This window comes from Athene cunicularia, assembly GCF_003259725.1.
Source record: "Athene cunicularia isolate RWA chromosome 4 unlocalized genomic scaffold, athCun1 chr4_part2, whole genome shotgun sequence".
Classification (NCBI taxonomy): Eukaryota; Metazoa; Chordata; class Aves; order Strigiformes; family Strigidae; genus Athene; species Athene cunicularia.
The window spans coordinates 7299471-7315893 of NW_020799099.1; the positions used below are offsets into that span (position 1 = coordinate 7299471).

The 16423-nt window shown below is 39.5% G+C and overlaps 1 protein-coding gene across 11 annotated transcripts in view; it reads right to left on the reverse strand.

The window, feature by feature from the left end:
• Nucleotides 1–16423, reverse strand: part of ANK2 (ankyrin 2) — a 310156-nt gene that overhangs the window by 178740 nt on the left and 114993 nt on the right. For 4 of the 11 annotated variants that reach the window (XM_026847418.1, XM_026847394.1, XM_026847389.1 and 1 more), the window contains exon 1: nt 15201–16161. The exons of 1 other annotated variant lie outside the window; for it this stretch is intronic. In XM_026847418.1, the coding sequence (XP_026703219.1) occupies nt 15201–15323 (123 nt within the window). In that variant the 5' untranslated portion in view covers nt 15324–16161. Of the gene's footprint in view, nt 1–15200; nt 16162–16423 lie in introns of those variants that run through there. 6 more of the 11 variants (XM_026847413.1, XM_026847409.1, XM_026847410.1 and 3 more) reach the window with 4 other exon arrangements.

Genomic DNA, 16423 nt, shown 5'->3' on the forward strand with positions numbered 1-16423 from the left:
AAAAAAAAAAAAAAAAAAAAAAAAAAAAAAAAAAAAAAAAAAAAAAAAAAAAAAAAAAACACCACAAAAAACCACCAAACACAAACAACAGAGAAAAGGAATAAAGATTTCCATCTCACTTGAAGCAACTCCCTATTCTGTGAAATACTGCACAAATCTTATTCTTTCTTATGAAAACTGTACCTTCAGGAGCTCAATCCAGATAATCTTTCAGAACAAAAGCAAAATATGTTCTATATTTGAGATATAAATGACTGTAAATTTCCCAGAGTGGCTGTGGCTGCCCCCTCCCTGGCAGTGTTCCAGGCCAGGTTGGACGGGGCTTTGAGCAACCTGGGCTGGGGGAAGGTGTCCCTGCCCATGGCAGGGGGGTTGGAGCCAGATGATCTTTAAGGTTCCTTCCAACCTAAACCATTGTATGATTCTATAATAAATCAGTAGTATAATTACTTATATCAACACTAATAAAGTGAAACAGTAGATGCTAATATTTCTACAGATTTTGACAAGTCCCTTTTTTGCCAGATTTCTGGTAAAGCAGGTATTTTTCTAAGCAAAATGGCTCATAGAAGTGAATTACTATTAATAAACATTCTAACATAATCAGAACACTTGCCTTAGTGTTATTATTTATATCATAAAGTAGAATAAGTACAACTATTTTCATTTTACATAGGCAGAAGGCAAACTTCAGTCAGGTTCAGACCTGAGAGCCTGAGGTCATGAAGAAGGAGGCCACTGACAAAGCCCCAGATCCCAGGTCTTCATCGATAGACTACAATTCCGACTTGAATTTGCATTTCACGTTCAGAATGACTAAATATAATAGGAAAAAAAGATATTTTATACGGCAGGATAAACAATAGCCAAAAAAAAACCCAGATAAGTACATCCATTACACAATGATACTCTAAACCAAACTGATTTTATATAATAAAATACTTGAAGAGGCTAACATTTCCAGGAAAAAATAATATTAAGAGAAAGACCTCAGATCCTATATGAGACTTCTGAAAAGTCCTACTGCATTCAAATGAAATTCTTTTTTTATTACTGCAAAGATGACTCATTTATGGGAGGATATCAACACCACATACATGGGAAGCAGCTGTCTGATTAAATGAATATTTGGCTATTCTTATCCATTCTCTATAAGCCTGCTCCAGCACCCACCGAAGTCAATCCGATCTTTTCCTCTGGATTGCAATAGGATCAGTTTATCCCTGGTCAGGCGGTCCTCTCTCAGTCATTGCTCCAACTCCCTCTTGCACTAAAGGACTGTCAAGGACAAAAGTCAAAGGAAAAAAAAACCCTGTGGCAGTACTGTCAACCAGCTTCTCTACAACCCACAACCTCATCGATCAATGGTCAGGCATCCTCAGTCCTTCTGGAAGCAGTGAAGCCATCAACATTGCTGTCAATGTGGGATGTTTCCAGTACATGCTTTTTTCTTTTTCATTTTTTCCCCCCACATGACATTGCATGTACTATTTCTAAAAGCATATTTTAAATCAAGAGAATTTTTCTCCTTTTCCTTAAGCTCCCTCCAAAAGTACAAAATGAAGTCACATATTCATCACAAAGAAGAACATGCCAGTTTTAGCACAGTATGTGGAAAACCTTCAATTTTCTAATGCAGAATATTTTATGTGGAAGAATGGGAGAAAATGCAAGAAAGCAAAGGAGTAAAAATAATTAAAAATCGAAAGTATGTTAGTCTGCCACTGAATAGGCAATTCTTAAGCATCTGGGTTGTGGTTTTTTCTTATACTTGAAATAAAAATGTTGTAAACAGAAAACTCCCTCTTCCTGGCTCTGAAAGGAAAGGGGCCACGGCTCCAATTGCGCAGGACTATGCAACTGCTTTGCAGTATAAGGACCATATTTCACCCTCCATTAATGATGAACACTTAGTAACTTTTTCCAATCTCTGCAAAGTCAAGCTTTCACTCTACACAGTAAAAATTCTGTTCATGTAAGGGCTAAACAACAGCCTGACCTACATATTTAACAGTATGCTCTTGGGACAGAAGCTTGTGCACAATTTCTTTTTTGTGAAATGACTCAGATGCATTTCTAATATTCCTCAGCTGGATGCTTCAACAATTCCACAGCTCCTTTGAATATTCACATACATTAAAAAAGGACTAAAGGTATTACTTAAAAATTAATTAGAATATTTTATACATATTAGACCAACTCTTCTATGTGTTCACTCCAGGATGGTTTTTATAGAAATGTTCCACAGGTCAAACAAAAACTATCTACACATAACAAAACGACCCCTCCTCCTGTTTAATCAGTGACCACCACCTAATGCTGCATTATCTTTGCGCAGTGAAGATGTACCTATTTTTAACACTTGCACAAATATCCCAGGCAAAGCCACAGGTGCCCTAAAGCACTATTTAGGTAGTGACGACTTTTGTTCATTCTCTGATCCCCTTTCTCACTGACAATAGAGGTCTCCCACCCCCACAAAACCCTAAGAGATTTAAGTACCAGCAAGTTTCTATATTCATAATCTCAAGGAATTCAAAGATATAAGAGACTACTTAACAATTTAAGAAGCTGTAATAGTTTAAATAAAAAAAAGTTTAAATAACCTCAGGACACACAAAAATTAACTAAAATGCATAGCACATTTATTTCTCTGTGTAAAGGACAACTACCAAAGGAGCTCATATACAACTGGAACAAGCATCTTGCCTTTGTAGGGACCGCATCACTCTAAACTGCATATATGCTATTATGAAGTAATGAGAGACTATAAGCTAAAAGAGTCAGAAGACCGTATTTCAGATATCCCTTTCTGAATCCTTAATAGTTATCTAAGCAAACTTAAAGACCAATGATTGAAAGGATCTCAACTACTGGAAATTACTTTCAAAAGTAAAACCAAAGAATATTTAGCATTCATGTTCAGATGGGTTAGAAGCTCCTTTGTCAGGCAAAAGCAAGCATACTCATTCTTCAAAATGCACTGCTACCTCGAGTTCCCGGTGTTGGGAAAAACCGCCTTCATTTTATTCCTCTGTCTTTGCAAATTTCTCTCCAACTCCATTTGTTATTTTCAAGATCTTTCTGCTTCTCTAATTATTTTAATCATTATCTTTAGAAAGTTATTACATTTATAAATAGTTTCAGAACACCAAAGCTCCCCTTATGCCAACAACATGGCGATTTGAACAGGACATGTCACAGAACATAAGACGTATGTAAAGTCCTCAAGGTATATTTACTTAACATTATTTTCCACCATAAATAACCTCATTTTCTACCACAGAGCTATATTACAGAAATTGAACAAACGTTCACAAATTACATTTGAATATATAAAGCGGTAAGAGGGTTATGGAATATGAGGTGAATTATCTCCTGTTTGAAATCTTCTGGAAAAAATTCTAAATCTCTTGAAATCATTAGCAAATCTTTCAGGGATTTCAATGAGTTAAGATTATACTGTTATAAAAGCAAGTTTTCTTTTATAACCTTTAATCCCAGTTCCCCAACTCTAAATTTTCTTGGAAATCTCAAACCTTTCCCAGAAAGAAGCTGGTTCTTCTCAAGCGTTCTGTTCTCATAACACTAAGTTTGCATATTAAAGCTGGTTTGACCAGTTACATTAAAAAGGGATCAAATGCCACTCCTTGTATTTCAGGCTTCTAGACCAATGACTGTTACTACAACTACACTGAAACTACAAAAGAATGATGGTTTATTGCCCAAAAGAAAGGAACATGTACTGCTAAATCCACCCAGATGACTTACAAAATGGCTAAACTGAGAGAAACAGAAAACTGATGTTAATTAGCCTTTTCTACTACCTACATATTCAAAGCTGAAGCAATACTTTGGTTCCTTCTCAGCGGCCTTTACAGAATTTCCTTTAGTTCCTCCATTTTAATGAAGTTACCCAGCACTGCTAAGAGCAAACACGCGCTAAGCTTCACATCAGAGCACCATACCAACAGTTAAAAACAACTGCTGCAGTGACAAATCCTCGGCATAACTCAAAGCTACACAGCAGCCTACAGCCCTACGCCTGTCGTACTGGCACCTTACCCCGGCAAATAACTCTTACCGTATCTGCACTCCTTCCGTAACTGCATTTTCAGTAGCAATGCCACACCACAGGCACAGAGCAGATAACCAAATACTAAGCCAAATAGGTTAAGGGCTGGGCTTTCTTAGAAATACAGGGAAGATGGACAAGGACGTACTCCTTAAGCCTGGGAGAACTCGTGCTGCAATGCAGAGCTAGCTCTGTGCACAGCTATTAATTATTTCTGATTTCACTTGTTTGGGAAACCTTTTTCAAGGCTTCATCGTTCACCAAGTTAACACCATGCACTACTTCAGGGAAACAGCTCTATTAAAGTACATATTGCTAGTGCCTGTATCTAAGGAAAAAGAAGTTAGTAAATTTAAAGAAGCGACTGAGTGGTTTATCTACCGTTCAGACACTGCTGCAGGCTTTCTGTTGTCCTTGTGATAATCAAGAAAAAGAAATAAAATACGACTCGGGGAATTTGTCGCCATCCTAAAAATAACCCCGATGCAGTGGTCATTCTCTGAAGTTGCCATTTGCCAAATGCAATTAGGCTGAGCAGCACAGACAGAGTGGGTGCAGTGTCAGTGGGTGAAGGCTGGCTTGTTCACAGAAAACACAGCAACAGCATTTTAGAATATAGCACAGGCTTGATCTAGTTGCTATGGAGTCTCCATGCATTTCTTCAGAGAAATTTTGCTGCTCTACATCAGTTGCTATTGCCACTGACCAGTCAAAATAAGTTGTTTGTTTTAAACCTAATTCACTTTCTTGTCTCCAGCAAATGTCATTTTCACAAAATGATTCCATAATCATTAAAGCCAAGCGCGCTTTGCACACAGCAGCTCAGCATGTCAATGTGAGCCTTAAGGCTCACATCGGCGTTTTCAATTTTACTCAATTCCTCCTGCAAAGTCAAGTCACTCTCCCAAAATACTTTCAAAGTGTATCTATCCATACATAATTTTTTCCATAAGCAACATAAAAAGAAATAGGCACCATTTGGAAAATGACTGGGTTTTTTCTTCTGCTGTTACATAAAGTTTTGTGGGTTTTCTTTAATTTGGTGCAAGAATGTAAGTTTTATAATGAGACAGATCAACAGTGTTATTTCAATAACCTCTATCCAACAGTGATTAAAAAGAGCTAATACTAAACCTGTGGAGAGGCTAAAACAGAGATAACTTACACTGTCGCCTGACTTAACTATGGAATTGAGTCTACCTGGCCTGAAAACATGGGCAACAGCAACAATTCTTTTCCTCCAGGCAGCTCTGACATCCAGTACCACATTCATCAGCAAAAACCAGAAAGTACTTGCTGAGCGTAACTATTCTCCATTAGCTGACTGGGGCCTGAAGTTCTGCTGTTTGGTAGATGTTAGCTACTACCTCTAATTGCTACGGTAGTGACAGTATTATCAACATGGTGCACGTAATTTCTTTCCTCTCTGCTGCATTGGTGCTTTAAAAAAAAAAAAAAATGAAGCAGGAGAGTAAAGAAGGCTCAAAAGGTTCAGCTGCTCCTGACTAAATCATGGTCCATGCAGTGAGGCACTAACTAGCTTTTATCTGTTCAAGTCTCCTGTTGCATTGTCAGCTTCACTGGTTTTGAGCAGTGACGTGTCTTTGTTAGACAGCCTGACATAGCGTAAGCCAGGAATAGTAAATAATTTAAAATAAGCTTAAATTATTAAACCAAAACCAGCTTAGGAAGGTTTGTAATTATGATTCTATAGACTGAAATAATTTTCTACTAGCCTGGGGAAATAAGAGCTACATCCATTTTGGGTAAGCACTAGTTCTCAACTCTGGCTTTATTTTACATACAAAAATAGACAAAAATGTACAAAAATAAATTCATCAGGGAAAAAGAAATCCACACACTCCTCAGGTCCCGTACCGTAACAGCATCGCATTATTATTATTTTCTACACATGAAACACTGCAAATTTTTCATTACCTAATCCAACCATCTCTTTTGTAGACAATTACTTTCAATTAGCTTTTCTGTACACACACAAACTATTTTTTTTAAATCTAGTGTTACTTCCCTTCCCCTTTCTCTTTCTGTTTTCTTATTCTCTCTCCATCAGAAAGGAAACAAAAGCCACCACACAATCCCCACTAGCTATGGTGGGAATTTTGCTAAAGGATAAATTGACCTTAAATAGAAGAGTTCCCAAATGTGTACTGTGAAACCTATTCAGGCTCAGTTCCCTAAAACTGTCTCTTTTCCAAAGTCTTAAGCAGCTAGTAAATATTTTAAAGAGGATAACATGCTACATTCTTCATTAGCATCAAGAAATAGATAGTAACAATGGTAATAATTTTTTTTTTAATTGAACCCTTTGTTTTCAGTCACCTGTAAAAGCGCAGCTAGCAATTACTCTGTATTGATCCACATGTAGAAAGTCTTAGTATAGGAATTAGTGGCTTTGAAGCAATCCCTGAAAAGCAAAACACTAAATCTATTTCCAATATACGGAACTTCTATTAAGAATGAACAGTGCCAACATGTTAGCACCTTGTACAGTGCCAACTCTGTGAACCATCTGAAATTCACTTATTTACATTTGTTAGGTTTCAGAAATTTGTATTATATGCTCTAATACTGTATATAATCATGTAACAGTGTGGGTATCTACTCCTACTTACACCTGGACAACTCCACGGACTGGTGAGGGAAAAAAACCTGTTGATTTTAGCTGTCTAAGGCTAAAGGATTAGTAACAAGTTACTAACAGGAGCATTCATCAAGATGTAGTTAAGTATAGAAGAGCAGTTCTTGCAAACTCTGTATCTTCCCCTAAAGAAATAGCTTCCCATCAGGGAAGAGAAGCTTGTCAGACATTCAAACAAAACTATGCAGTGCCACAATGACTGCACTAAAAGGAATTGCTTAGGACAAATGCAGAAAACAAAAATACCTTCAAGTAACACCTACATTCTCAAAAGGTAACACAAAAGATATTTTGTGAGCACAGAAAGTCAAGCAAAGTATGGAAATCTGTTTTATTATCAGCTGTAGTATTTTGCTAAAACTCTGAGGAAGAAAAAAATATTAAGTTTGGATAAAAAGTTGATGACAAACTCACAAAACCACAAATAATCTCTTAAAATTTAGAAGTAGCTTCAGGAACTTACACACCATTTTGTCAGGACAAGAACAGAACCTATGGGGAACAAAGGTTTTTCATCACACATGAAAAATGCCCCTGGACTGAGGTTGTAGACCTACAACTGACTCTGACATCAGGAAATCTCTTACTAAATAAAGACAAGTTCAGGTGTCTACCTTGGAATGTGTTCCATACCTTGACTAGAAATGAGCATGGAAAATTAATATTTAAAGGATAGAGTTTTCTGTTACATTGGTCAACAGAGCCCTTAATAAGTGATAGCAGATCTATCCTTTGTTTAGTTCTAGTCTTCACAATATTTTTAGCATGACACTGTATGACACTTCCTAAATTTCTGTTTTCTTATTTCACTATAACCAGGACTTGAAAGGATGACTGCCAGTCACCTCATTAACCTCTAATTTATGCAATAATTCACTTATAAGCCATTAGCACTAAAGTAGTTTTAGAACCCCTTTAAAGTCATCATACAGGAGTTAAATATCAAACAGCATCCCAAATCCTACATTGAACGCTTCTTTCCATCTTCACTACACTGACTAAACACGAATAAACTTAAATAAACACTTGACCAAGAAATACATATTTATAAAACCACACCTGTTTAAATTCTGAAGCAATACTAATGTCTGTGTTTGCAAAGAAAAGGCTGAAGAGACTTTCTATCACTGGGCAGATGCTGTCCATGATGCATCCCTGCACTCCTCATCCTCAGAAACACGCTCCAGTTGGGCTGCAAGTCTTTGCTGAAGCGGGCACCATCTCAGGGAAAGTACTGTTGCCTCAATGGCAATAATCTTACTATACCGCTTACAGACATACTCACTGATTACACACTCTGGATGCACTATATGTTGGCAAATATATACAACAGGGCACAGCTCCAAATCTCGCCATTAAAGTACGATCTCTCAATGCTCATATGCCACTATTACTTCAGGTGCCAAACTTACCCCAGGAGTTCAATGGAAAAGCCTGAGGGACTGAATCACAGAAGCCAGATTCCTAAAAGCTTGACATTTCACAGTTTAACATCTGACATCTCCATTACTTTTTTAGCTCTTGACCTCTATTTGTAAAATTTCCCTTTAAACACTTTTAATGTTTAACACAAAACTGCCCAACCATAATGTAGTAATTCTTCCAGTGGTGCAGAAAATGTCACCAATTCAAAGTACATAACACAGCATTTTATGAGAAGGTAAACAAAACCAAACGAAAAGCCACAAAATTTATCAGGGATAATTTCCTTCAATGTGTAAATGCTCTCTCAATTTTTTTAATCACTCATGGTTCCTGATAAGGAGGATTCACACTTGTTAAATTTGTAGAGACCAAGATAGGAGTCACCATAGGCAGGTGCTGGCATTTCTCCTCTCTTGGTTGCTCTTTTTAAAGTTCAGCAAAATTTCTTTTTACTGAAATAGATGGAATGAGAGATGAAAACTTAGACACAGTGGACACTTTCATAACTTTATGGAAACTCACACTGTGAGTCAATTCAGCCATAAAATCCAAAGTGTATGCCATTAAATCGGATTGCATCAAGCAAGGCTTACAGTGCAAAAGGACTGTGCATGCCAGGAACACATTTTCCTCCTCCTGTACCCAGTATCTAACACAACAGACCTGTGAGCCCGATGGTTTATCTCCATCAGGGGAAGGAAGGTGGGAAAAAGATGCAAAGAGATATATACACATATTTGTATCACAGTCTTCTCATGGCTAAATAAGAACTGTAGCCCCAACTACCAGCAAGGAGTGGTGCACAAGCTGCCAACCAAGTAGCAGCTCTGGAGGCCCCAGTAAGGCAGATGTCCCCCACCCAAGTATTCTGTTTGCCCCATCTGCTTGTGAGGGAAGTAACAGGGAAAACTATTACAACCTTTGTGAAAGGATTATTATACAGTTCCATTTCCCTCATTCACCCCATGCCTCCTGCACAAGTAGCAAGGAGTGAAAAAGGATCTAAAGTTCAGACCCCTCCTGCGCTCATCACGCGTTCTACATGAGCCCTAGATCCAAGCCCAGGCACGCTTCTCCTCACTAAATACATAAGAAGCAATTACCACCACTATCTTTACTTCATGATACCTATGTACTAACCTACCCCACAATCCTGCCTATTGAGACAATGTTTTCTCCAGTATTCCAGGTGTGGATTAATTGAATTTAAAGCTGTGAAGAGGCATCTTTAGCCAAGATACCAAAAACACACTTAAACAAGTCATCTGTGTTTTGACATACTGACTACATATGATTTATTAAGACCAAATAAATCTTGTGTTTCGAAAGCTACCAACGAAATTAAATTTTAAACCCACATATAAATCATGGTATGGTTAGACAACAATATAAAGGTGAGCACATTTAAATTTGTAATGGAGATTGCTCCTTTCCCATCAGAAGTAAGGGAATTAGAGAGCACCACCTAAATTTTACTGCAACCTCTGGCTTCCTTTATTTCATAATATTGTGTATTTGTTCCCAGTTCAAATATAGCAAGCAGTGCAAAGGTCTCAAAGAAGAGACATTTGGCAGTACGATAACATTCTATATCTGCAGAACGGCGAACAGAGCTTTATCATCCATCATTTTAGGGCCCCACTTGGTTTACTTCATTTAGATTAAACCCACAGTGAACTCAGTAGCTAACCTGCCTGAGAAAGATGTACCAAACAGGACTAGCATGTTAAATGCAGTGAGGGTGCCTACACAACCGAGTACTTGAAAGCTTCAGCAGTGTTGCAGTCACATGCACATCACCCCTCAGATAGGACACCTAGAAACTGAAGCAGCAAATACTAATCTATTATAAAATGCAATGTCATCAAAAGAAGCTCCATTTTACAAGGAAGCAAACAGCAGGGTATTATTTTCATGCCAAGAAATATCTACATAATGAAAACAGAAGTTTGAAATACAGAAGGTAAATGCTCGAAGGGCATCAGGAATAGGCACCACCTACGCAAACACTCACAAAACCCCAGAAAGATTACTTTTTTTTGTGGCTGGAGAGGCATTTGAAACATCTAGAAATTCTGGTGAATCACAAGGATGTTTGCCAAGGCAACGAACACAACACTGAATGGAGAAGGCCTATTCAGTGCTAATGAAAAAACAGTAGGTTAAAGGTGCAATAAACACTGAAAGCTTCAGGTATACAGAGGTTAAACAGCGAGAGACTTTCTTTCTCTTCCTTAACCCAGTACAAATTCTATACTGATCCTGTGGTATGTTCCCACCAGGTGAGATACTGTCTGACATCCATAAACCAAAGTAGGAGTGACCAAGAGTGAGAAACTGTACCTCCACACTTCCTCACTGAAGCTTTGGCCCTTTCCAAAGGGACAAACTTTGTGGCTACCAGCCTCAGCGCAGAGCCCACACACCAGATGACAAATGCCCACTTCTCCTGCCAAAGGTACGCTTCAATTTCAAATGGACTTTTCCACACGGTTCTGAGACAAATGTGACATCATTTTCTATGTGAACTTTGCAACATTAGACTTCTTTCTGATACTCAGTTTGTGAAAAAGGAGATGGTAATGTGAAAAGTTTGCTGTTGAAGGAAAACAAAGATAACTTGGTCCCTTGTCTTCTCTTGCTATGTGATGGAAGCCATTTACAGAACGTTGACTCCCATACACACCTGAATTCTGCTGACAGCAGCAGCTCTTTATTTCTCTCTCCACCCTTGTCTTTCTGCAGATACTGCCTAGCAGCAGCAGCACTGTGGGAGCTTTGACAGTGCTTAGGGTGTCAAGTGAATGACAAAATTCACTGAGATGCAATTGTTTCCCAATCTCTTCTGGCAGGCAGTGGTGAATATTCCAGGATGCTGTGGGGTATTTTATGCTAAAGGATACTGAACTCGCAAGACTGGCCTTTAAAAAAAGGTATAAAAGTTAAAAAAAAAAAACCTTTTTAAAATCTGTGTATTTGAATACTAAATAAATACCCACTTACTGCTAGTAAAGAGGTCAAACTCTGTCCTCATCGCTGATGATAAAAGGGTAGCAGGCATCAGCTCACTGTATTTGTACATTCAAAAATCAGTTTTATTTGGCAGAAAAATCAATTTTTGTTAACAGCTTTTCCAATTTGTGGCTTTAATTTTTGTGGGGTTTTTTAAAGTCTTTTAAACACTTGTCACATGCACAGACAGTAAGCTCTGTCTGCTTGGAAAAGTATTTTAGACAGGGAAAAGTTAAGTGTGTGTTACACACTGCCAGGATCTAGGAAGCTAAATTCCAAGGCTGTAATTCCATCTTTTCTGCTGACTCAGTGAGTGACCATCGCATAACCACACCATTTCCCTTTCCTCACTCTGCAAAACATGAGCTATATTCAGCTATCTCCGATGACAATGGGAAGCAAGGGGAGCTGGGCCTTACATATCCTGAATTCAGGTGTAACGGAATTAATCATGCCTAAATTTCAATAAAATCTACATACTTTAAGATGGTCATCTCATGTGTTAGTACCTGGCTTTTAATGCTCTTAATACATTCAGGTATCCATGCAACTATCCAGACCACTGGGTTTACATGTGGGTATTTGCATCAGTGTGTGTTTTTCAACATTGCAAGAAAAGATTGCATTCATAAAAGTGAAAATTTCCCATGTGAGTGCAAGATGAGCAGAACTGACTCTTGTCAACTGGTTTTAAAAAACCATTGAAGTCAGTCTCAGAAAGAATGGAGGAGAGGGTCTTGAAATTTGTCTTCAGCCAGCAAACACCTTTTTCCAATTTTTGGGTGTGGAATAGTTCTGTTAATCTTTAAAAAACTACAGATGTCTAAGGACTGCAAAGCCATAATCTGAGCAAGAATGCTGCTGATGCTGGCCCTTTTCCCAGCTCTGCTAATGGCCAGGGAGCTGTTATTGTCCAGAGCTGTTTCAAGTAGCAGACGTGATGACATTTAAGAACATTCTGGTCCTACCTGACAAGCACAGAAGCTACAGCCATGGTGTGTAATGCTGCTAGCAAGACAGATGATAACCACACCGCACAACATCATTAAACAAAATGCTCAAGAGGCAAAGCCACGAAGATCCCACAGCCTGCAGCATCCCTGGAAACTAGGAGAAGCATGGGATGGTACTAATAGATGCCCAACATGCTGGCAGAGTAGCAAAGCTAAAGTCACAGCCCCTCATTATCCTCTTTTGCATAATCACGATGTTCCAGGGTCAAAGAAAAAGTTTCCATCCCAAGGCCAGATCAGTGTTTCATGCATACAACATGTATACGGTGTATATCCAAATGAAGTTTTGAAAAGACACTTCACAATACCAACATTAGCACATTCCTCCTCTCACTGTCATTCCTACAAACAAAAAAGGATTTTTGTGGTACTGAAAATCCAGTCACTGTAATGCAATATGGCTTTTAAATAAATCACAAAGCCGGGACCATATTCCCCATATGTAAAAAAAGTTTAAGTGCTGAGAGCAATCAAAAAATATCAATTTACATTTTGTCTCTCATGGGCCTGCACATAGAATTTGTTCATAGCCTCCATGTTCAAAGGAAGCCAACAAAAACTGAGAGGGCTCTGCACCTACTGGGAGACAGTTACATTTCGCGGTAGAGTGATTTGGTTTTCTCTAGCAAGTTCAGTAACATGGATAAATATATATCTCACAGATACATATATCTCACAAGCTGATTAATAAATACAAATGTTGTATTATATAAAATGCATATTATATATTTTGTGCATATGAGTGTGTGTATACATATTCATATATCTAATCTGCTCTACACTATGAATTCTGCACAGTATGAGCACGAAAACATACAAACATAAACAAACTCATACTTGTGTTGCTGTGTGTCATGCAGAAGGAGCAAGAGGGAAGACGCCCTGACTAATCCACACCCATAGCATCTGAAGGCAAGTTTAGGGTGCAGCCAAGCACTTGTTTACATAACAGCAGGGTACAGCCGCAGTGTAAAGGAGACAGAAGGGCTATCAATGAGCATTAAAAAAGAAGAAACACAAACAACATTAAGGTATTCTCCATATTTTCTAAGTAAAGACTACTGGTGTTTCCTATATCTGAAAATCTGATTAGGAGCCTGCATCACCATACATTATTACTAACATGAATGCGGCCTGATCCTGTCTACTTCCAGTCAGAAATATGCAGCAATCTGCAAAAAGAGATAGCAGAAGGGGCAGTATTAATTCCATCCAGCTTTAATTAAAGTAGTAGAGCACACATTTGAATCAAACACACGGATGAAATAGGATATGTGAAAATCTGTGATGAAGCTGTGATGAAGTAACTGAGATGGGTGCTGGGCAAACATGAAAAAAAAAAAAAAGACCCTCCAACAAGGACATCGACACATTAAATAAATCTTTTTAAAAGGCTGTTTTGCAGAGAATTCCACAATAGAAAATGTAATCACAAGAACTACCTTATGCTGCAGTGTCCCATTTAGGGGATTAGGATAGTAATCACAATCTGCTCCAAGCAGCTCTGCCCCAGCATCCAAGCAATGCACACATTAGAAATTACATTCTTGATTTGATAAAGAGAATTCTAATGCAACTTAACCAACTCTGCAAAGTGAGCCTTTTCAAAGTCAGGGAGATCATATCCAAAAGTCTCAAAGGTACCAAACAGCCTCAGTAATTTTATTTAAATCATGCAGTTCGGAATATGAAAATCCGTAAGACTGAATGTAAAATGAATTCAAAATTTCTCAGGTATGCCAAGGGAGCAGATGGCTTCTGAATCCTCAAGATTTGTCAAAAAGGATCTGTAAATTCAAACGTTACATTGCTGGATTGTGGTGTTGTTCTTTTTACAGAAAGATCTGCATTTACATGCGGTGTAGCAGAAAAGGGGAAAGAAAGAAAAAAAAAAGGACGGATTATGTCTTTTGGTATTATCCCTTCCAGAAGAAATTTATAAAGAATGAATCAAAACATGGTGTCAGTGAATGAGTTAATGCATACCACAATCTAGATTCTGGAGATGGGAGAAAAGAAACAGCAATGAGGAGGCATTAACACAGGCACTCCCAATGTAATATACTCCTAAAGATAACCTTAACAGAAGCTTCAGGATTTTTAATATTTTCTCCACTATGATATATTATTTCTGTCCTTGGAAACTACAGAGTGACCTGGCAAATAAATCACCACTATTGATTTTTTTATTCTTTTTTTATTTCCCCATGGCTATCAAACACGTCATTCCCCATTCCTAACACAGAAGGAAAACAACAGTTAATTATAAATTAGGAGAAATCTCCCCCAAACCTGAAACATCTACATAGATATGCCTTAACAGAATCAAAGATTGTCACCAGCAACAGACAAAAAAAGCCCAGCAGATTGCAGACTTGTGGTTTTGGGCCCCAGCTGAAAAATGCACCTGCAGTGTGCAGTGTAAATACACTGAATCACGGCTGCTAGCCCAGGATCAGTTACTGATACCTAACTGCATAACAACTCAGCTGAGACGCCTAGCACCACCAGATAGGTCTTACATGCAGCATTTAGCATTGCTGGTGATGTAGGAACTGGAACTAAAAAGGGGAAATGTGGGGGGGGGGGAAATGCTGTCGTGAGGTACAGAAACAGACCTTCACGCTGCAGAGCACAAACAGCCACCTCCCTCCCTGACAACTTCTTCAGATCAGCTAGAGGCTTGAAACCTGGCTCCTGAACAATGACATGCAGCTCTAGCCCTTCTGGGGATGAAGGGAAGAAGGCAATACTGGGGTGCCAATGGCCATTTTTATTTGCATGTTCCCTGTGTAGCTGTGGACTGCCGTGACTGCTAGCACTTTAATCTCACTGTAGCTGGGCTAAATCCACAGTGGGGCTCAGAGAGGATGGGAAGGGATGCAAATGGGAAATAAACTATGGAAGGTCAGGAAAATGAAGGGGAGAGCATTACACATGGCAATGAACACCTGTGAAGTGCTTCACAGAGAGAGGAAGGGGGAAAGGGTGAAGGGGGCTTTTTTTCCCCTCATACCTTGCGTTTCCGATCTGCCCTAGAGATTTTCCGCTGCCTTTTCCTTTCCTTCTCAAGGTTTCTCTCCCTCTCTTCGAGTTCAGACTCTCGAACTTTTTTAATAGAAGCAGCTGCATGAGCCATTTTGGAGAGGAAAACACCACCTCCAAGGAAGCCGTTTCCACCACGCGCAGATATCCAGGTGATTTATTTTTTCCGCAAGGGCACTGGCTGCAAGCCAGAACTTCACGGTGTAATCCACTGTTCCTCCTCCGGCACCCCAGAAAAGGTTACAGCTCTGCTCCAACCTCTGCAGCACCCATAGCTCAGAAGCATGAGAGCCACGTCCATGCACGCAATGTGCGAAAGTCCTCACAGCCACACACACGCAACCAGGGAACAGCCGGCAAGTATCTGCTAGCAAGGATGAAACCACTTCAGCTTGGCTGTGACTGCAAGGGAAGACAAGCTTCAGACTTAGCTAGGGAGTAAAATAAAAAGGGGGGGGGGGGGGGAAAAAAAAAAAAAAAAAAAAAAAAACACATCACCAAACTGGAAAGGTCTTTCGGGATTCCTTCAGATAGGCTGCGTCTTCTGAGTGGGAGGAAGGCTCCACTTCAGCATCACCACCAGGTGGGGGAGGGGGCAGCTCCCTTCAGCTTCTCACATCGCCTTTATGCAGGGTGAGAAGAAAATGGTGCAGTCTGACTTACTGACTTGCTGCTGCTCCGACCGTCTGTGCTGAAGCCCAGCAGATGCTTCCCTGCTCTTCTCACGATCTTCCCATACTGCTGAGTCGGTCAATAGGAAACCAGGAGCAAAAGCTGCCAGGCTCAGAGAGATCAGCCTCAGCCTGCTCACCTGCAGGCAGCATGGAGAGCTGCCTGGAAGCGGCTTCCAATATTCAAGTCCTCATTGTGCCTTTATGCAGCCACGTGAGGCTGCATCAGGAGAGCTGCATTAAGCAGCGAACCAAACGCAGCGAGGAGGGGGATGCTGCTCAGGGAAGCACGCAGCGTAATCTCGGCTCAGCCTGCCCCGCTCAGCTCAACTCCACGGAGGTAAAAATACCACCGAACGTGCTGTTCATTATTATTCAATGCCAAATGCTGCTATCAGACACTTCCTAAGACAACTTATGAAGCCCTGTGTTGAAGATGGAGAATGATTATAGCTGTGGACCAACAGAGACCAAAAGAGACAGAGACAACATGTTGTCAATTAGTGTCCCCCTTATCCCGCCC